This window comes from Pleurodeles waltl, chromosome 12 (genome assembly GCF_031143425.1).
Source record: "Pleurodeles waltl isolate 20211129_DDA chromosome 12, aPleWal1.hap1.20221129, whole genome shotgun sequence".
Lineage (NCBI taxonomy): Eukaryota > Metazoa > Chordata > Amphibia > Caudata > Salamandridae > Pleurodeles > Pleurodeles waltl.
Genome location: NC_090451.1, coordinates 520,430,898 through 520,454,146, shown reverse-complemented (window position 1 = coordinate 520,454,146; position 23,249 = coordinate 520,430,898). Strand labels below are relative to the sequence as shown.

At 47.3% G+C, this 23,249-nt stretch overlaps 1 protein-coding gene across 1 annotated transcript in view; it reads right to left on the bottom strand.

Annotated features, from left to right (window-relative positions):
- CFAP20 (cilia and flagella associated protein 20) overlaps positions 1 to 20,961 on the bottom strand; it is a 343,468-nt gene extending 322,507 nt beyond the window's left edge. The window contains exon 1 of the mRNA XM_069215996.1: positions 20,878 to 20,961. Coding sequence (XP_069072097.1) covers positions 20,878 to 20,961 — 84 coding nt within the window. The remainder of the gene's footprint in view (positions 1 to 20,877) is intronic.
- Between the last annotated feature and the right edge of the window lie 2,288 nt (positions 20,962 to 23,249).

The following is a 23,249-nucleotide window of genomic DNA, read 5'->3' as shown; positions in this document are numbered from 1 at the left end:
CTTGTCCTGGGATTCCTCACTGGGGTCAGTAGCCATGAGAGGTTGGGGTAACCAGAGTCACCTGCAAATATTGATGGATACCTGTTAGCCTAAAAACACTAACCCTCAGGGCCAACACCATACCCATACAGCAACATATACTGGGTTGGAACAATGGGCTCACCTATTAGCCACACCCAGTGCCTCTGGAGTTAAGCCATCACATATGAGATGCTGCTATTCCTCAGGATAAAGGCATCATGCACAGACCCAGGATACTTAGCATTGACATGGGAGATGTACTGGCCCGCCAGGCACACTATCTGCACATTCATGGAGTGAAAGCCCTTTCAATTTCTGAACACCTGTTCATTTCTCTGGGGGGGGACAAATGCAATATGGGTACCATCAATTGCCCAAATACTGTTGGGGATATGTCCCATTGCATAGAAATCAGCTTTCACTGTGGCCAAATCGTCCACCTAGGGGAAAACAACGTAGCTGCACATGTGTTTAATCAGGGCAGACAACACTCTGGTCAACACCACTGAGAACATTGGCTGAGGCATTCCTGCTGCCAAGCCCACTTTCACTTGGAAAGAACCAGTGGCCAAGAAATGGAGCACAGATAGGATTTGCACAAGAGGGGGGATCCCAGTGGGGTGACGATAATGTGCCTGTCCTCCATTGTTGCCAAGTCCACCAGAGGTCTGTACACAGGGGGATGTCTCCATCTCCTATTCATCTGCAGCGGTTGTACTATAGGGGGTAAAAGAGTGAGCAGGTGGTCAGTATTCCGCATTTCCAAAGTGTATACTGTACTGCAGATTGTGACAGCAACAGTATGTTTTTGGATATGCCCAAATGGTGTCTATGTGTACTGTGATGCAGTTAGGTGCCATGGACTGCCCCTCCCTGAAATGGCGCCCACCTGTCCTGTGTGGATGGACATGTGGAAATGAGGTAATGCCACTGACATTGTGTGCCGTTGCGGGAGGCGGTCGAGTACCGCCGTGCAACTCCTCGTTGGTTGTCATTGGGCCCTATGGGTTACAGTGGTCAATGGTGAAGTACGCCGGCGGTGACGGTACGCACTGCCGCAGACGTGACTGCCATTTTCTATCTGTTCTCTGACGTGCTGAAGTGTGTAAGGGCCTCGTGTAAGGGGGGAGGTTGGAGGAAGGGTCCCGGGCAGCGTGCTGCATGTATGGTGGGCAATGTCTGCGCGTAAGGGGGTGGGAGGGCTATGGTGGGACATGAGTGTAACAGGCAGGATGGTATGGCTGATACCTTTTTCTATGTGTATTTTTCTGCAGGTCAGCGCCCATCAGAAAAAGTATATATGGCGTGCCATCGCCAAGGACGTGCGGACCCTGGGGGTCTACGGCAGGCGGAGCACCCACTATCGCAAACAGTGGGAGGACCTGAGACACTGGGCACGGAAGACGGCGGAGGCCTAGCTGGGGATGGCCTCCCAACGAGGATGGGGTGCCCATCGAACCCTGACCCCCTGATGTTCTGAATGCTGGCGGTGGCCTATCCGGACCTGGATGGGCGCTTGGGGGCATCACAGCAGCCACAAGGGGCTGAGTACAGTTTCCAAATCTACTACTTGCGTGTGGTAGGGTGGTCTACAGGTGGGGGATGTGGGCCTGTGGGTGTCCCTAGGCCAGACATTGCAGGGTAGGTCGTATGTTGGGCAGGGGCTGATGAACACCACCTCCTACAAAGCTAGTAGGCATCCATAACTGGGCAGGGGTCTGTGGGTGCCAGGAATGCTGCTATTTGTGTTAGGTATTCCTGTCCTTGGGCTGGTGACCAGCATTGTGACTGGTAGTGCATTGCATAGTGCGTAGGCCTGATCCCTGTGTGAGGGTGCTGTGTATGCCAATGGTGTTGGTGGAGCAGCCATTGACCAAGTGTATCCTTTGTTTCTCCCCCCGCCTTTTTGTTTTGTCACCCGGTCCTTATGTGCATTAGCATCATATGCCGGAGGAGTAGTGGCACCAGCGACGGAGGGAGCTGCATCCCACATGGCCCATGAGGCCAAATCCACTGACGGTGAGGGCACCAGTGAGACAGAGGGCAAGGGGAGCACCACGTTGAAGAAAGGAGGGGACAGTTCTAACAGTGATACCGCCTCAGATGGAAGCTCCCTGCTGGTAGCAGACACCTCTGTGCCCACCCCAACTACAGGTACAGCCGCCACCCCCGTACCAGCACCAGCCTCCCAGCAGCTCCTCGTCGAGTTTCCCATGCCCGCTCACCCAGGAAGGTGGGCATCACCTTCGCCCCAGGCACCTCAGGCCCTGCCTCAGTAAGCCCTGCTGCCCTGAGTGAGGAGGCTATTGACCTCCTGAGATCCATTTCTGTTGGGCAGTCAACCATAGTCAATGCCATCCAGGGGCTGGCAGGCCATTTGCAACAATCAAATGCATTCCTGGAGAACATTCACTCTGGCATGGCGTCCCAACAGAGATCAATCCAGGCTCTGGCCTCCTCCCTGATGGCAGCCATTGTCCCTGTCTCTAACCTCCCCCCTCCAACTTCCTCTACCCAGTCCCATTCCCCTCAACCCCAACCTATCCAAGTATACATTCAGACCAGCATCCACGCAAGTCAACACACAGGAGTGACTCAGGCAAACACAAGCACCACACATCGTTCCACAGGCACTCACACAAACAGCATCCAGATTCAGACACACCAACATCCACTGCCTCCACTGTGTCCCCCTCCTCCTCCTCATCCACCACCCTCCCCGTAGCGTCTCCACTCACACCTGCATGCACTACATCCTCCTCCACTACCCCCATCACGCCTATCACTACACACCCCTCACTGGTAGTCACCACATCCATGGACACGTCCCCTGTGTCCTCTCCCACTGTGTCTGTGCCCCCTCCTCCCAAAGTACACAAACGTAAGCACTAAACACCCAACAGCCATCCACCTCACAACAGCATCCAGCCCATGCACCTGCACCCAAACACAGCAGACAGACCCCCTCCTACAACCACTCCTTCTTCCTCCACTCCCAAACCTTCACCCTCTTCCCGTCCCAGTGTCCCTAAGAAGCTTTTAGTCTCCGCCGTTGACCTCTTCCCTACCCCTACCCTCCCATCCTTCATGTCAAACCAGGGTGGTCAGAACCCAGCCGAGCACCTCAGGCCCAGTCCACGGCCACAGTAGTGTTGGCAGCTACTGCAGGTAAGAGAGGCTCCAGGGAACCAGCCATCAGCACTGACAGTGTGCCTGCACCAGCTGCCAAGGGGAAAGGCAAGGAGGCACCACCAGCTGCCAACCAAGGGCAAGAGCAAGGAGGCACCACCAGCTGCCAAGGGGAAGGGGGCACCACCAGCTGCCAAGGGGGCTGCCCCTGCAGGCAGGACGGACAGGAGGCCTGGTGCTGGGACTGATTCTGAGCCCCCAACACCAACCATGGCGGTTCAGCCGTCCAAGGCTGCAGGGGAAGGGCTGGAGGCTCCCCCCACCACTGACATTCTCGACACCAGCACCACTGCCAGCAGCAGCAGCCCGAGTGGGCAGCCATATGAGGCTGCAGGGGAAGGGCTGGAGCCTCCCACCACCACTGCCAGCACCGCCACCAGCACCACTGCCAGTAGCAGCAGCCCTAGTGGGCAGCCGTCCGAGGCTGCAGGGGAAGGGCTACAGCCTCCCACTACCACTGCCAGCACTGACACCAGCACCGCCACTGCCACCACTGAGCAGCCGTCACCACCGTCGGGCAGTGTGTAGTCCTGCCTCCATGGACTGTAGAGCGTCCTGGTCCCTGCAAATCCTGTGGCTGTGACACCCAGGTGAGAGACTGTGACCTTGCACTCCCCAAGTGCTGCATCACAGGGCACCAGGCCCCCTCCAGAACCAGTGGAAGAAGCCATCACTCACCCCATCCTTGCCAGGATGAAGCACACTGGGCACCAGGCCCCCTCTAGAACCAGAGGAAGAGGTCATCCACTCACCCCATCCTTGCCAGGATAAAGCACACTGGGCACCAGGCCCCCTCCAGAACCAGTGGAAGAAGCCATCCACTCACCCCCACCTTGCCAGGGTGAAGCACACTGGGCACCAGGCCCCCTCCAGAACTAGTGGAAGAAGCCATCCACTCACCCCATCCTTGCCAGGATGAAGCACACTGTACACCAGGCCCCCCTTCAGAACCAGTGGAAGAAGCCATCCACTCACCCCATCCTTGCCAGGATAAAGCACACTGGGCACCAGACCCCCTCCAGAACCAGTGAAAGAAGCCATCCACTCACCCCATCCTTGCCAGGATGAAGCACACTGGGCACAAGGCCCCCTCCAGTGAAGCCATCCAATTGAGAGACTGTGGCCTTGAACTCCCCAGGACCAAGCAGTGGGCAAACTACCCACTTGAGGGACTGGGGCTTTGCACTCCCCAGGACCAAGCAATGGGCAAACCACCCACTGGAGAGACTGGGGCTTTGCACTCCCCAGGACCAAGCAGTGGGCAAACCACCCACTTGAGAGACTGGGGCCTTGCACTCCCCAGGACCAAGCAGTGGGCAAACCACCCACTTGAGAGACTGTGGCTTTGCACTCCCCAGGACCAAGCAGTGGGCAAACCACCCACTTGAGAGACTGTGGCCCTGGACTCCCCAGGACCAAGCAGTGGGCAAACCACCCACTTAAGAGACTGTGGCTTTGCACTCCCCAGGACCAAGCAGTGGGCAAACCACCCCCTTGAGAGACTCTGGCCTTGCACTCCCCAGGGCATCGCACGGGGCATGTAGCCCCCTCCAGGACCAGTGGTGTTGTACCATCTTCCGGGTGAGGAGCCCCCCGTCCCCCTCTGGTGCCTGTGTATTTTTGACTTGATGCCCCTGCAGTGTTCTCTCCATGTTGTTGCAGGAGTCAAGTTGGGCATTGGCCTATGTGATGTGGCCCTGTGGCCCATGGACATTGTGGATAGGGTAGTGTCCCTCCATTTGTATATATGTATATACTGTTTTGATTATGAAGCATGATTTTCTACATTTTTATATTATTACACTCACTTTAATCAATTCCTTTTGTCCTTGCATTATTCCAGAGGGGTACGGGGTGAATATGTAATGTTACTGCATATGGTTATGTGTATGGTGTTGAGGGTGGGGGTGTTGTGTGTGTGTGTCACTCTTTTTTTCCTCCCCCACTCCCCTGTCTGCTAGGCGGCAGTACTCACCATGGTCGTCTTCGCCGACGTTGGTATTCATAGTGAAGGAGATAAACGAGCATGGGGAACACCTGCAACTCAGGCTTCATGACGGCGTGGTTCTTCCTTGTGTCTCCAGGGCGGAGTCCTTTGCTTTCTGTGTACTGTTTCTACCGTGCTTTTGATGTTGTTGGTACCACCCCGGAATAGGTGGCGGATAGGCCTGTTGTAATACAGTGGGCGGTTCAGTGTCTTCCACCTGGCTGTTGGTGATTACCACTGCAGTGCTTGTTGCTACCGCTGTGGCGGTCAGTGTGTTAAAGTGGCTGTCTCTCTGAGCGGTTTCTGCCGTGGTCATAATGCCATTTTTGTTACCGCCGGCCTGTTGGCAGTATTACCACCGCTTTATCACCGACCGCCAGGGTTGTAATGAGGACCTTAGTTACATTGGTCATTGTGTTTTGCAGATTATAACGTTGTGATTACTTATCCTCCTGGGATAAGAATAGTAAACTGCATGCATGCCTCATCCAGGAGAACGAAAGAGAAGAAAAGACTGTTGATTCAGGAATAAACTGATATGACCTGAAAGGAATTTTATTTGTATGATTACAGCTATGAAAATCAAAGAAGAAATATGCAAGGCAATGACAGATACGCAAAGAGTTTAGAATGACTTAAAGAAGATAACAGTAGAGCCATAAGAGGATTGCCTGACCATGGTAAGACCCTAATTAGCCCACAAAAGAGATACAACAAAATGCCTTGCAACAATGCCATGACAATTTACTACAGGACATAGAGGAATATATGACACAATAGTTAATGAAAAGGTACTTCTGGTGGCCAGATATGAGTAAAGATGTGAAAGAATATGTTTTATCTTGCAAAGTGTTTGCATGAGCTAAGCCCGATAGACATCGCCTCAGAGTTTTTTCAACCTTTATTCACAGCACTACGTCTTCTGAATACCATTACTCTGGAATGGGTTGTAGACCTTCATTTTAGTAAAGGCCATAAATCTATATTACTGTTAGTGGTCACTTTTACTAAAACTAGTTATAGTATATACTTAAAATAAATCAACCGGATGCAAGACAATTGGTAGATTGATTCATTTAACTTGAAATATGTATGTGTGGAATTTCATCTGTGATAATACTGGATGGTGGATGGCAGTTTTTATTACATTTTTGGCCAAAAATAGCTAATTGAGAATAGAGTCGAACTACTTACTCCATTACTTATTACCCAAAAACAGATGGTCAAACTGAAGGAGCTAATCAAAAATCAGAAAGGTACCTTTGCTCATATTTGGTCGATAAGGAGGAAACTTGATCGGATTTAGGATAGACAGCAGCATTGTACACAATGACCAAGTGAAACTTTCAACATGTTTTACATCATTCTTTATGACTATGGTAGGCATCAAAGATTTTTGATCACTGAAGGACACCTGCCAGTGCCAGCAAAAGGACAATTTGATAAACACTTACATGAGGTTCTGGAAAAGGGTAAGAAAACGTAAAGGACCAACAAAATCTTTAAGGTACGACCAGATAGGAAAAGAAGGCCATCAATTTGATTTTGGGAATATTGTGTGGCTTTTGCCTAGATGCCTACAATTAAAAGGACAGGAAATGACAACCGCAATTCCTTGGATAATATTTAGTGGCTAAGGTGATAAGCCCTACAGGTTGTGAAGTTATTGTTTTTCTGGGGTTTAGGATCTAGCCAGTGTTCCACATTTCTATACTGAAAATCTGTGCTCCTGAACTTAGGTTGAAGGATCCACCTTCACTAATAGAGACAGAAGAGCAGGAAGAACTTGAGGTCAAGAATATTGTAGATGGAAAGACAGAAGGAGGTAAGTTCTATTATTTGTTGCCAGGAAGAGTTATGGTCTCATGAAAGATCTTGGGAAACGCAAAATAATGGACAAAGAACATGTCTCTTAAAAATATTTATCAGAAATATCCAAGCAAGCCACGGTCAGAGAACTGCCCTTCAAGGGGTGGTGCTGTCAGGAAACTGATGCCAAAGGTGTGTTCCCATGTCTGCTATATTCATAGATTAAGCATGTATGTGAAATTAAAATGCAGACACATTGTAGGAAAGTACCATCTTTCTTGGCATGTTACCCCCAATTTCTGCCTGTTTGTCAGTGTGCTTTGCCTGTCTCAGTGGGATCCTGCTAGCAAGGACCCCAGTGCTCATAGTTTGTGGCCTAATGTGTGTGTTGTCAGTATGCTTAACTGTGTCACCAAAGTTCTGCTAACCAGAACTCCAGTGCTTATGCTCTCCCTACTTACCAAATTAGTCACTATAGTTTAGTGACTTCATATTACAATTACAATTGGCACACTGGACCCCCCTCATAAGTCCCTAGTATATGATACCTAGGCACCCAGGGCATTGGGGTCCCAGAAGATCCATATGGGCTGCAGCATTTATTTTGCCACCCATAAGGAGCTCAGACAAATTTTTCTTCAGGACTGCCACTGCAGCCTGAGTGAAATAGTGCACACACTACTTCACAGCCATTTTCAATGCACTTAAGTAATGTATAAGTCACCTATATGTCTAACTTCATTTAATGAAGGCTAGGTGCAAAGTTACTAAGTGTGAGGGCACCCTTGCACTAGCAAAGGTGCCCCCACGCTGTCCAGGGCCAATTCCCCGGACTTCGTGAGTTTGGGGATACCATTACACACGTGCACTACATATATGTCAATACATATATGTAGCTTCATAATGGTAACTCCGGATATAGCCATGTGAGGTGTCAAAGATCATGGAATTGTCCCCCCATTCTAAATATGGTATGGGGAGGGCAATCTCTTGCATCCAGGGGGCTCCACAATGGACCCCCAGTACTGCCAAACCAGTTCTCTGAGGTTTCCACTGTGGCCCAAGCTGCTGCACCTCACAGACTGGTTTCTGCCCTCCTGGTGTCTGAGCAGCTCAGTCCCAGGAAGGCAGAACAATATATTTCCTTTGGGAGGAGGGTGTTACACCCTCTCCCTTTGGAAATAGGTGTTTCAGGCTTGGGAGGGATAGCTTCCCAGAGCCTCTGGAAATGCTTTGAAGGGCACAGATGGTGCCCTCCTTGTATAAGCCAGTCTACACCAGTTCAGGGATCCCCAGTCCGTGCTCTGGCACGAAACTGGACAAAGGAAAGAGGAGTGACCACTCCCCTGTCCATCACCACCCCAGGGGTGGTTCCCAGAGCTCATCCAGTGTGTCCCTGGTGTTAGCCATCTTGGATTCCAAGGTGTGGCGACACTCTGGAGACCTCTGAGTGGCCAGTGCCAGCAGGTGACATCAGAGACCCCTCCCTATAGGTGCATACCTAGGTAGGTAGCCAATCCCCCTCTCAGGACAATTTAGGGTCAGTCCTCTGGGTGTTTCCCAGATTGAGCTTGCAAGACTCCTCCAGGAATCCTCTGCTTCAGCTTCTGAACGTCAGATCAACCACAGACTGCTCCAGGAACCGCTGTACCTGCAACAAAGTATCCAGGACGACTCCTGTGACCTGCAACTTCAACTCCAGCCAGCATTTGCAACATGGGTGCTGCCTAGTCTTCTGTGGCCTCTCTCCAGTGCTGAGAGCCCCCTCTGTCTCCTCAGTCCGAGTTGAGACACCCAGGTCCCTCCTGGGTCCAGGCGGCGCAATTTTGACACAAACCGCAAACTTGCTTGAACCAAGGCTTGTTGCCAGAATCCAGCTACGCAAACAGCCTGCATCCAACAGCTCGACGTGGGACATCTCCTGCACCACGCAGGAACCCAGAGCCACCTTCTTTGGCTCTTCTGTATTCTTCTTCTAACCGGAGAATCCACTTTTGCACCATCTTCTAGGTTGGCAGGGGTTCCTGTCCTTCCTGGAATCTTCTGCGAATTCGGGACTTGGTCTCCTCTCTTCACAGGTCTTCAGGTCCAGGAATCCACCAGTTGATGATTACAGTCTTGCTTGGGTCTTGCAATATCTCTTATCACAACTTGTAGTGTGCCCTGAGAAAACTTGCAGTTCTTTTACTTCTACTTTCCTGGGCTCTGAGGTGGGGTACTTTTTTTACCTTTGGTGTTTTCTTACACTCCCAGGGCCCCTCTACACACTACACGTGCCTAGGGGGGAATTTGTGGTTCACATTCCACTTTCTTAGTATATGGTTTGTGTTCCCCCTAGGCCTATTTCATGTTGTATTTTCTACTGTTTGCACTATTCTATGACTATTTACTTACCTGGTTTTGGTTTCTAGTGTACATATTGCATATAATACTTACCTCCAGAAGGAGTATTGCCTCTAAGATATTTTTGGCATTGTGTCACTAAAATAAAGTACCTTTATTTTTGGTAACACTGAGTATTGTCTTTTATTGTGTATAAGTAGTGTAACTATAGTGGTATTGCAGGAGCTTTGCAAGTCTCCTAGTTCAGCCTAAGCTGCTCTGCTACAGCTACCTCTAGACAGCCTAAGCTGCTAAAACACTGCCTACATTTCACTAATAAGGGATAACTGGACCTGGTATAAGATGTAAGTACCTTAGGTACCCACTACAAACCAGCCTCCTACACACATGCTTTCTGGATAGCAAAAGATCCCCACTGTGGGGTGTTAGGTGATGGCCTTGTAGTGAATCCTAGTTTGTTTTAATGGGATAACAGGAGTTAGCTTAGCCTTTGGCTTGCAGACTCATGCCCCCGTCACCTAGTGACTGTTAACCTACTTAGCTTGTTCTGTCTTGGATCATTTATTTAATTAATTCTTCTAAGATGGCTGCCTTGTTTATAGTTAGGCCTTTTTGTTTAGAGTTATGTTATCAGTATCACTGCGCTAAGGCGTCAACTCATGCAACAAAGACAAACAAAATGTAGGTGCTCAAATTACAAATTACTGTGCCAAGCATGCAGCGTTATCTATTGTTTTGGAACAACCTACGTCATGGGTCCAAGTAGATCTGTATAAATACATCACACTTTAGACAGATAATCAGAGGGATTCTGTCCAGATACCATTGCTGCTATCGATGCTGTACATCACCTTGACGCTGACCCGGACTTCGAGTTCTTCCGAAGTCTGAGCTCGAGACCTCATTCAAGGTAACCAGGCTTGCGGGCTCCTTCCAGGGACATGGCACTGGCAGATTAGGTTTAACATGCCCAGCTCTCCTGTAGGAAGAAGGTTAGACCTATCATGATAGGGTACTAGGACATACTACATACTTTGGGGGTCATTCCAACTTCGGCGGGCGGCGGAGGCCGCCCGCCAAAGTTCCCCCGCCAGAAGACCGCACCGCGGTCAAATGACCGCGGCGGTCATTCTGACTTTCCCGCTGGGCGGGCGGGCGACCGCCAAAAGGCCGCCCGCCCAGCGGGAAAGACCCAGCAACGATGAAGCCGGCTCCGAATGGAGCCGGCGGAGTTGCTGGGGTGCGACGGGTGCAGTGGCACCCGTCGCGATTTTCAGTGTCTGCTAAGCAGACACTGAAAATCATTATGGGGCCCTGTGAGGGGGCCCCTGCACTGCCCATGCCAGTGGCATGTGCAGTGCAGGGGCCCCCAGGGGCCCCACGACACCTGTTCCCGCCATCCTGTTCCTGGCGGTAAGAACCGCCAGGAAAGCCGCCATGGAGGATTCCTATGGCCAGGGGAAAACCGGCGGGAAACCGCCGGTTTCCCTTTTCTGACCGCGGCTTTACCGCCACGGTCAGAATTGGCCAGGAAGCACCGCCAGCCTGTTGGCGGTGCTTCCGCGGTCGTTGGCCCTGGCGGTCCATGACCGCCAGGGTCAGAATGATCCCCTTTATGTCTTTCCATGCTAACGCAAGATGGTGGGGGTCTTCATAATTATGACTCTCGTCTTTACAATTCTATTTGTTGCACTGTTCATTATCTTGACCATTGCAGCCCATGCGATTTACCGCATTGTAAAACATAAAAACTATTGAAACATTATTGCATCTTTGTCATTGCCTGTGTTTGGTTGAGACATGATATATCTGTGAGAAAGGGGTAATCTCTGTTTAACCACAACACTCCCTGAGATGTCATACTTCTGAGTCCATGCGTAAAGGCTGCCAAAAATCACCTTTAACTGTTTGGGTTGTTGGTGAGGTACTGCTAGTGAGCCAGAAGGGTTGGGACTACAGTTGCAACTTGTTGTAGGATAGGCATAGTCACCTACGAACATAAGTACTGTCATCCTTGAACCAGCAGTCTTGCCCAGAGCAAGAGTCCAAACTACGACATGACACCACCAACGATGGTGTTTAGGCACTAATTTACGGGTATCCCGATTATCACTGTCTCACAAACGACAGGTACTCTAAGTACCATTATATGGAGACGTCCGTGGTCTTTGGGAAATCCTCCTCAGCTGAACAGGGAACAGCTGATTAGGCTGTAGGTTGTTCGAGCTCGAACTCATAAAAAGGAATAGACTCCCCACTTGGTGTTCCAACACAGGAAGACATTTTTTTTCTCTCTTTCTTCATTTTAAATATGGACAGACATTCCCGAAAAATGCTAGACAAGCATTAACATTACATCCAGTAGCGCATGGCTTAAGAGAAGAGGGCGGGCGTCACTTTCATGGTAGAAGCTAATGAAGCTCACCAAACAGAAACGTTCTATGCCTGGGTCACCTTTCCTGAGAAAGACGCCAGGTCAGTCACATTTCACACATACAGAATTGCTAATGTACCTCAACGGTACCAAGCATACCAGTATCTCGAAACACCGCTCACCTATCAAAAGCATCAGAACTGGTTTGAAGGCGCCCTACCACATGTTATACAATGAGTGCGATTAGGTCCTTTAAGTAATGACGGACCAACATGGCCTATGTTTGCCACATACACACCTCACCCAGATATACAAAATATGCAAGTAGCAGATCTGTGAAACTTATATAATGAAATTGTAACATTATATAAAAGGCTTGTTCAGTTCGTAATGAGGACTTTGAACACAACACCAGCGCGTCTAGCAGCACCAGCACCTGCTGGATACTAATTGACTACTGGGATTAATCCACAAACAGTATATACTATTATAGGTAAAGTACCCACAGAACGGGAGAAAATACCATTCTGGATAGCCCAGAAAACAAATTAGCTGGAAGCTGTGATTCCCCATACGGACCACAGGAGAAACATAGAATTCTAACAATGTTCTTGTTCTTTGGGATGGTTCCCTCAGTGGATGACTGTGCCACATGGGGTACAGTCTTCGCTGCAATATACACTACCACACATGTTACCCCCACACTTGCCAATTTACCGGAAGTGTTAAAACAAATTTAGAATGAGCATGGGGCAGCACCTGCCCTAGATTTGGGGATGAAATTGATGCGTAATTTTGACGCGGTATCCTCAATAATACTCAGTAACATTAAAGGGGAAGTGGTAGCACTGGCTATACGCCAGCGTCTACGAGAAACTCCACATTTGGAACAAGAGAGACAGCTACCAAAAATTATTTCCGATACCTATACTAGTATAGGACGGGATAGTTTGGGAGCCAAGCCAAAGAAATTGGAAGTACACAGTACCACCCCTAAAGAAGGTACTAAACAGACACAAGAAAGTTCGAAAAAGCGCTGGGAGAAGCCAAAACAATTTAAAGAAAGACAGAAGCAGAGAGCAGATTGTCCACACCCGGAGAACTCCAAAAGGAGATATACTCTCAGAAATAGGGAGAATATTAGAACTCCTGATAGATATACTGAGTCACATCCCTCTCGTTCCTTTCAGGACGCTCCGGATAGGCGTAGCGAGAGAGGGGGCCGTCCCGACCGACGTCCGGACTACGTGAAACAAAAGAAAGACTCACCACAGTCTACAGTTAAAAAAAAGAAGAGAAGACTTTGCAACAAAAGCCACAGTTTAAAAAGAAAAAGGTGGCAGCACTATCACTTAAAAATACCAATACACTTGAGAACTTTGCTGAAGAACAAGAGGTGGGCAGTGACACTGCTAGACAGCGCAGCAGAGGTCACGATATGTCGCCAGAGTCTGAAAGAACATCTGGATGCAACAGCAACTAGCGATTTTGTTGCAGTTGAAACAGCGGACGGGCATGTACTCCCACCAGACAGACTTTATGATCTAAAGATCCAAATTGAGGGAGACGTGAAACGCACCATCGGTCTGATCTTTTGGGACGCACTTAATTGCGACATCCTATTGGCCGAAAGAGATTGGCCGCCCGAACACGTTCGTAAGCTCCCACGTGGGGAAAATGTCATTTTGCCTTGTTTCTCTAATCTTGTTCCAGCGGCTAAAAAGGAAGCCTACGCTGTCAGTTGGGCTCTAGCGCAGGCACCTGCATTATATCGCAATCATGTAGGGTGGGACAGGGACTCTCCACGTCATATAATACCCATCAGGACCATACCCCAGCCTCAGCCGCAATATCCAGTTAAACATGAGGCGAATGCTCCGGTGAGGGAGAGCCTCACTCAACTGGAATGTCAGGGGGTGGTTGAGCCCTGTGCCTCTGCAATGAATAACCTGTTATTCCCGGTTGCAAAGCCAGACCATTCATATAGAATAGTCTTAGATTACAGACATTTAAACAGCCATACCCATACATATGCTATACAAAAATTCACATAGCACGGCACTGATAAATAACATAGTGCGCAAATGTTATAAAACAACGTTGGATATATCCAACGGGTTCTTCTGCTAGAATTTAGCGGAGGAAAGTAGTTCATTCTCATTTGGCTCACAAAAACGCTTTTGCCGTTTACCCCAGGCTATAAGAACAGCCCAGGTCTGTTCTCAGCCCGAGTAACGTCAATATTACATGATATTGATCCTGAGGCGTTATCCTATGTGGATGACATTTATCTCACAGGCGACGACCTGAACATTCATCTTGTGAGAGTCGATCGAATAATTTTGGGGTTTGCTGAAGTCGGTTATAAATTCAACTTTAATAAAAGTAAGATCGCCTTTCTCAGTGTACTGTTCCTGGGATGTGAGCTATCGAACGAAGGAAAGAGCCTGGCCCCGCACTTCCTAGAAAAGTGGGCACAACTGCACCCACCAAATACGCTAAGGAAACTACAGTCTTTACTTGGTTTCTTTAATGTTGGCAGAACATACATTCCTGACTATGCACAACGCATCAAGCCACTATATGACTTAATACGTCCAAACTTTTCTAGCAGATACTGGACAGCTGAACATACATGCATCCTTTGCAACAGGACCTGCTAGAAGCCAAACACCTACACACCTGTGACAACAAGAAAAATTTGGTCATCCGAATAATTGCTGGTGCCCTTCGGTTCACGTATGTCACCTTCAATGAGGATGACACGGTGCCCATAGCATATAAATCTCATTTATACTTGAATGCAGAGCAACGCTTTGCGTCCATAGATAAAATTCTAACTGCAGTTGAAATGGCTGTCATAAAAGAGAGACCACTTGCCCAGGGGAAACGCATCATTGTCGTTACCCCAGAACCGGCACTAGAGGCCGTCACCAAAGCGAGCGTTCCTAACGCTAAAGCATTACACCCACGCTGGATTCAGTGGGCAACTTCTCTGACACCATGGGGACAATGGGTGTTGAACTCCATTACTCCTCACCATACCATCCCGAGGAAAATTTGTCGTGGAGAGGTGGAACTGTGATCTAAAGCAGTCCTTAACAGCTAGAGTATTAGGTTCTGGCCGCAGCTGGCTTCATCACCTATATGGGGTCCAGAGAGCACTGAATAATCTGCCAAGACGGTCCTTGAGGGGACGAACTCCCTATGAAGTTCTCTTTGGGATACCTATGTATGTCCCAGATGTTGATTGTTCTGGTATGGTGGCAGCAGAAACACCTTTAGACATAAATGAAAGTCTCACTGTCTTACAGGAGCTTCAACAATTTTGAGATGAAAAATCATCCACCAGGGCTGCCACTTTAGGAATAAGGGATATTTCAACAACACCCACTGGCTGGATTCCTAAAGTTGGGGATCTGGTTCGTGAAAAGATTGCTGTAAAGAAGGAATTCTGTCCATCCTACAGAGCACCAGTCTGAGTCTTGGGAATACAAGGTACCAGAACTGTAATCTTACCACTGTTGCCTGGTTCCTGAGGAAACAGATTTTTTTCAGTTGACAATGTCAAACTACACCATGTGGCTGACCTGCCCAGTAGACCCAGAGGTCCCTTGGATAGTTGCCGATCCCCTCTGACTACCCAACAGGACATTCCTCTTCAGAACAGAGTGAATAACAATACAATGGACTATGCTACAATGTCCAACAATGCTATAAATTCCTCCTTGACCATGGGGAGGGCGGAGTATCTGATGATTGGGATGTCCAGACAGTTGATAGTATCTTAACTGAAATGAAGGACTATTCAATATTTGAAAGTGATGATGTATATGTAAATACAATTAATTATGGGGAAATGTTCGGCTACAATAATTGGGGACATTACTACCTGCACCGTGCAACTAGACATAGACCTGTACTGAATTAAACACAGTGGGAACATTGTTCAACGCCACCAGTGGGGAGCCCAAAAAATTATTTCGAAAAATTCACGTATATTTTGGGGCATGACTCAAGAAACTCCGAGTCATATTTTTTCAAATTGTCTCGTTCAAAAATCAGGAAAATTTAGCTAACAGATACAAAACTGATATATTCAGATGCCTTTGTTTCACGTCTTACCATTGAAGGTTACATACACTGGAGGAACAATATTGATTTAAAGAGTGTATGGGGGACACAGGATTGGCAATACAGGGTAGGGAAGCCTTGTTTAGAGCATGCCTGATTCCTGCACAAATTATTTTTTTGAATGACACTGCTCGACAGACGTCCTGCCTCGGGTTAGCAAAAATAAAAGAAATGAACACGCCCGGTATCCCCACACCGGCTAAATTCATGGGTTGGCAATTCTTTCTGAATAACACAGAAGAAGAGCTAGATGCAAAAGTGTAATAATGATAGTTGCTCCCGAGGAAATGTTATTGTAAAATGTTTATTCAGATAAATACCGCAACAGCGCAGCACAGAAACGCTCCCTCGCCCACCTCCGTCTTCCGTCCTTTCCCGTATCTTCTAACCGTCTCCCTCTCGAATGTAGAATTCTCGACATACGCACGTATGTCGAGAATTCCATAACACAACAAAAAGTTTAGGCCGGTACCTATAATTCTTCACTTTCCAGCCCCGGCGGGTGGTTAGTATGGCCAATAGACACCAATGTATGTCAGGCTCGTTTTTTAAACTCCTCGGGGGGTTTTAAGATTAGCCGGCCAGATCCTCGCTTCATCTCAGGTCAACACACGGGGATAGTTACTACATACAGTGCGGGTAAACTTTGTCAACAATGGGTACAGTCTAACACGTGAGCCGCAGTTAATGAACACCTGAACACACTTTTGGAAGATATAGACTTGCAGGACTTCCTGTTAGGTCCTAGGAAACAGCGCTCTAAAAGATCTTTATATGCTATGTATAATGAGATATGGAAACTTTCTCAGATAGAAGCCGCTGCATGTTTAAGATAGATAGATAAGGAAAACCTAGAAAAGGCTCTGGGAGTTGTGGATAACGGCATGAATACCCTGTCCAACAGAATTTATTCACTCACAAACATAGTGTCGTCTACGATTGATATTATTCAGTCAGACATGTCCCGTTTATACCATGGACAGAGTCAGCTGCGTTCTATTATTCAGCTTGGTTGGACATTACAAACATAGAAAAAGGGCTGTGTTCCATGGAGATACATTACCGGTAGTGAACTGTTCGCTGCTTTCAATCTATCCGAGAAACAACAGGCTATGGCTAAAAGGGAAGCGAGTTTCACCATGCTTCATATAGAGAAGTTGGAAACTTTGCCTTTTAAGATTGCAGAGAGTCCTTCGACTGTCTGGCTCATAGATGGCATTATTAATCTGCCCATATCCACCTTTCGTTTTTTGAAATGCTTGAAACATCTTGCCGTGGGCAGGTATGAGCGTTTGGGTGATAGCTATATTAAGGAATAGTGGGAGTTGCCTTTTGATTATAAATGTCTGAACAGCGAAACAGAGGTCTTTCTTAACGGAAGCGAATGTGAGACTACTGTTAGTCATTCTATGATCTGCAAGCAGGTGTCCCTTCACGGCCACTGCAATGCGGGGTCGTGAACTTGGCCTGTTTTCTGAAGGGTACTCCTGTCTTCTTGATTCGACCAGCATTTCATGTACTTTCCAATGGCAGTTATGTGGTGCTGAGCGATCACAGCTGTTGCGGCATGCGACAGGGCATAGCCTACACAATTTCAGTCTCTAAGGTCGTTACGTGTTGTGGACATGTTTTATTCCCCCCCACACAAGAGATACAAGTATAAGAAATGTGGCCTCACATTGCTACTATTAACATAAATTATGAAAAGCTGAGTAGACTAAAAGCGCTACTGTTTCAAAAACAGGTTGTGTTGACATCCGCTAGAGAGACGTATGTTCTCCAGATTGCGAGATCATCAGCCAAGATACAATCCCTTTTAAATACCAACTTCCCCAAGCGCTTTGGTGAGCTGGTATCCAGAACATTCAATGCCTCAAGCACTACTGGGATTGTCCATTTCTTTAAGGCTGTCGGGTCTGGATTTGTGTCCCTCTTCCAGACTATTTTCGGAGTCATCCCGTCGGCCATCCATTCACTCTTTTCAGGTGTGTTTGGTGGCTTTCCTGTAATTTTGGCATTATTTGGTGGAATACTACTGCTATTTTTTCTGATTCGCAGTGGTTGTTTCTTTGCAGCTACACTGAGCGATGGAGCCACTGCCACCAGCACAACTGTGCCGTGAACGCATGGTTCAGATCTTCGATGCTTCCTTGCTGGAGGAACTAGAGTGGAATTGGTCATTGTTATTTCGACCATTCCTCTGGTGCATGCAGCCTGTCTTTCGCTGCATATGGTGCTTCTTCGAACACTTGCCAACTGTGCGCCTTGCCGTCCTGCCAATTTCCTGTGGACCAAGAACTGCTGATGTCCCCGATGAGGTTTCATACACGGTCGTGCCCCATGGGACTAAGGCTGATCCGCGAGGCCACTTAAGAATATTCAGAGTTGGTTCTTCCATCTACGGACAATGGCACTGATGCAGATGGACCTGCACATGAGACTATTGCGCGCATTTGCTCCGTGAATCCATCCGCCCAAGTGATCGATCTTACATCAGACGATTTGGCCTCATTTTTTGATAACCTTTTACAAGGTGACTTCAGAGCTAGTCTTCAAGATCATGAGTATAGTTCCACGCCACAATGATTTACTTTGGCCTGCTGTGCTTGTCATGGTTGACTTTAAGTCTCTTTAGTATGTTATAAACGTTCAATTTTTAACTATGTTTTTAACTTTGGTTTTTATTCTTCGCATTTAGTCCAGAGCAGTTTTTTTAGCTTTTTAGATTCCCTCACCTTCGGTGGCATCCAGTACTGGTGTCATACTTGTTACGGCAAAAGGGAGGGTGTAGTGAATCCTAGTTTGTTTTAATGGGATAACAGGAGTTAGCTTAGCCTTTGGCTTGCAGACTCGTGTCCCCGTCACCTAGTGACTTTTAACCTACTTAGCTTGCTCTGTCTTAGACCATTTATTTAATTAATTCCTCTAAGATGGCTGCCTTGTTTATAGTTAGGCCTTTTTGTTTAGAGTTATGTTGTCAGTGTCACCGCGCTAAGGCGTCAACTCATGCAACAAAGACAAACAAACTGTAGGTGCTCACATTAGAAATTACCGTCCCAAGCATGCAGCGTTATCTATTGTTTTGGAACAACCTACGTCAGAGGTCCAAGTAGATCTGTATAAATACATCACACTTTAGACAGATAATCAGAGGGATTCCAACCAGATACCATCGCTGCTATCGATGCTGCACATCGCCTTGACACTGACCCGGACTTCGTGTTCTTCCGAAGTCTGAGCTTGAGACCTCACTCAAGGTAACTAGGGTTGAGGGCTCCTTCCAGGGACATGGTATTGGCAGATTAGGTTTAACATGCTCAGCTCTCCCCTAGGTAGAAGGTTAGACCTATCATGATAGGGTACCAGGACATACTACATACTTTATGTCTTTTCATGCTAACGCAAGATGATGGGGGTCTTCATAATTATGACTCTCATCTTTACAATTCTATTTCTTGCACTGTTCATTATCTTAATCATTGCCGCCCATGCTATTTACCGCATTGTATTAAATAAAAACTATTGAAACATTATTGCATCTTCGTCATTGCCTGTGTTTGGTTGAGACATGATATATCTGTGAGAAAGGGGTAATCTCCGTTTAACCAGGACACTCCCTGAGATGTCATACTTCTGAGTCTATGCGTAAAGGCTGCCACCAATCACCTTTAACTGTTTGGGTTGTTGGTGAGGTACTGCTATTGAGCCGGAAGGGTTGGGACTACAGTTGCAACTTGTTGTAGGATAGGCATAGTCACCTACAAAAATAAGTACTGTCATCCTTGAACCAGTAGTCTTGCCCAGAGCAAGAGTCCAAACTACAACAGCCTGATGCAACAGAATTGTGACTAAAGCCGATGGTCAGTGGTCTAGTGTCCAGGGTTGCGTGGATATAATAAAAAGAAGCCTCCAAAACAGAACTGAAGTGCATGGTAATGTTTCACTGCAAAAGAACCATTACGTTTTAGGGACCCACAGAGCATATCTCTGTAGTTAACTGAAAAATGTATTATGTAATTTTCCATTAACTACTACATTAAACTGGTATTGGTTTAACGTGCATATCATCTTCCCCAGTAACAGTGACAGAGTATTGCCAGAGGTTTTGGAGAAGTTTGTTTATCTTACGAAGGGTCAGAAGATTTTGGCATGGCTGGTCTGCATCGTTTGTCCGTCTTTGTAAGTTGCAATTTCTAAATGCTGTAACTAACAAGTGTTATTTTTACCCAGTTTAAAATAACTGATTTATTAAACTTAGAAAGACAGAAGGCACTCAAACCTCATTGCTGTGACACAGCCAGAAAGATATTGTTGGGCAGAAGCTTGCATGAGGCCCCTAGCCCATAGTGGTGCTCTGATGCTGGTCCCTATACCGCTGCCTACTGTGCACATCACTAGAGCCGACCCTGCTCTGCGCCATTCATCACCAAGGCAATGAAACATGTGCGCAATGTTAATTAAAAAAATGTCTTTCTTAGGTGTCGTCTGATTTAGTATAAAAAGTGCATTTCCATGCACGTAGAACACCATGGCGATAAAAAGCCTATTCACTTAGGAGACTCCCGATTTTTTAAGAGAAAAATTGCTTTATTTTAGCTGTCCTCAGCCTGAAAATACTTTCGTTTCACTAAACGTTAGTGGGGAAAATTCATTCCCTCGAAAAAAATATCAAAATCTCTCACTTTGCTGTTTTGAGATGCTGGCACATTTGTTTTTGGTTTTGTCTGGTGTTAAACGTGGGTGGCCTGACGTTTTTATGAAGCAAATGTAAACGGCTGAAACTGAAATTAACATAAAACACTGACCACTGACTAATATTTAGTCTAATAATATAATAAAGAGGTCCACATATTCATTCACATTCCATTACTCCCACTGATCACTGACCAACTTTCCCTCTTCAGCCACCAACACCCCCATGGTGAAATAGAGGCCTATATTTACTCTCATTAACGCCTCCACTACACCCTCCCCAGAACGACACCCACCACTCACCCTCCCCAGTGGCCCTTTGACCTACCTTCTTGTCCCAAATCTGTAGTGGTTTACTACCAATACTGTACAAGATGGAGAGGAATCCGCTCTGGAAGGTGTTCTTAAACATGGCGATCGCTCTATGGCAGGTGACTGTTAAATGGCGCCACTCGCTTGAAAATTGAGTGACGTAGTCAACGTTTATAATTGCTTTGATGTATCCGAGTACACCTACCAGTACCGCAAATGTGAAAGATTTCCCCTCAGCTATCGTCTACGTCTCTGGAAATCTAACAAGCGCCTATTGATAAACGTAGCACTTTTTTTTCCGACTCTAATTTATCTCAACATCTTCTATAAAGAAAGATATTGCGTTATAACTTTATTACTGCTGTTTTCTCCACCGCGGTTAGTCCCTTCATTGACCGTCTATAAATTGAGCCCAATGGTCGCTGTCCGTCACTAAGCGGTACAGTCTAGTTTTTATTGAAGGAACGATCCAAACAAGCTACAACGACGACGAACTGGGGTTCACTTGGGCGGTTGTTTGCCTCCCAGTTTTCGTTCGCGCGGTTGGGGCGGACGGTTTCAATTGCAGGGAGTTGGGCTAGTCGTAGGAGCAGAACTTGAGGGTGATGGACGTGGGATCAGTGGGACACTAGGGGGGAGTTTAAGATCGCGATTACTGCTGACGGTCTGGGGTGTGAGAGAACGTGGAAAGGACGGCGTGAGGGAGTGGCTCAATGAGTAGTTATCTTGGACCTTGTTGCTATAAGGACCATATTGTCTACTGAGAGACCCAGGGTTAAGCGATGCTGGTCCTACCATCACACTGATCGGATAGTAATTAAAAAGTGATTTTAAAACGTGCCCTTACTGAGCCGTTTATTTATACCTTTTATAGGCTTAAACTGTAACTGTAAATACTCTTCAGATAGTCGATGTCTGCAACGTACCCCTGTTTACATTTCATGTTTTACTTCACTTTGCATTCTGTGAGAGTACTGGCGTTTTCCAAATGTTTCGTTACTGTAATGTATTGACTGGCAAACAAATCAAACCCATTAAAATACTGGTAAAATACAACCCAAAAAGCAGATGATGGCAAGGGCTAGATAGAGCATTATCAAATAGCAGACTCTCACTAGGGCCCAGATGCACGCACCACTGTGCTGTCTCTGATTAGATTAGCGCCTACTGGCAATAAAAGCACTTGTATGTGAGTGGACATTAAGTGGAAAGTTAGTGTCAATAAGCACTTTTGTGAGTTAGCATGCAGTGTCCCCAATCTTGGACCTCAGAGGCGTCACATGCACAGGCCCCACTCAGGCCTTTGGCCACACAAAAATGCAGACACAGGAACTCTCATGGTTACGTGCTCTGCCCCGAGTGGCTGAAGCACCTTTATTTAAGCCCTCGGGCAATGCCCGGCCGTCGGGATGCTGGCTTTATACAATGTAAAGTAGTGGCCGAGTGGCCCAATACTTCCCTTCCCTTTTAAAAAAAAAAAAAAAAACCAAGGGAAATAAAACAATGTCTACACCAAGGTCTGGTGTTCAGCAAACAAAGTATTTCAGTCTCTGACTGGGCCGTGGTTTGGATCTCAGTTGATAGGATGGCCACGGTTGTTGGCTTCTCTGGATGTTGGCCTTGATACTGTGTTGGACTCATCCCTGACGTGTTCGGTTGGTGTTCCCTCCCTATGGTTCAGGAGTGCATTCTCAATGGCTGCATTATCGTATTCATATGTAACTTCTTCCTCCACAATGCTGGACTCCACCCCCGGGATTCTTTTAAACCAAGAGAGTTCTCAAAACTTCCATGCTATTAGCCGTGATCATGGCACCTCTTATTCGTATGTCCTCCCACTTTTCTTTCTCAAAGGGTGTGCAATACTTCTACGCAGGGTGGCGATCGCTAATGATGACCCTGTCGCCCACTTGAATGTTTGGTTCCACTGCCCTCCGGCCTCAGCTTGCCTTTTCATTATTGACTGACTCTTCTCTTGGGTGGCTGTTACATCAATGACTACTGGGTCCCACTAAGGCCGTGCTGGCAGTACACCCCGGACAGATAGCCTCTTCAAGAGATCATTCGGAGCACACCTTGTGCTGTGCGGGGTTTGGCAATAAGCCCTCAGGAACTGCTCTAGGTAGCACTTAGGATCTTATTCTTTTTCCACCCCAATCCTGAGTGCTCTGTTAATCATCCTCATAAATCTTACCACTTTGCCGTTTGTCTGTGACCACTGGGGAGTTGTCAACCGGTGTCGGATGTTGAGGTGATGTAGGTACTGCTGAAACTCTTGGCCTTGAATGGTGGACTATTGCCTGTTTTAATTTCATCCTGCAAGCCCTGCAAAGCAAAGATCCAGTCTAGTGCAAGCTTTATGTATTCAAAAGCTGTAGATCTTACAAG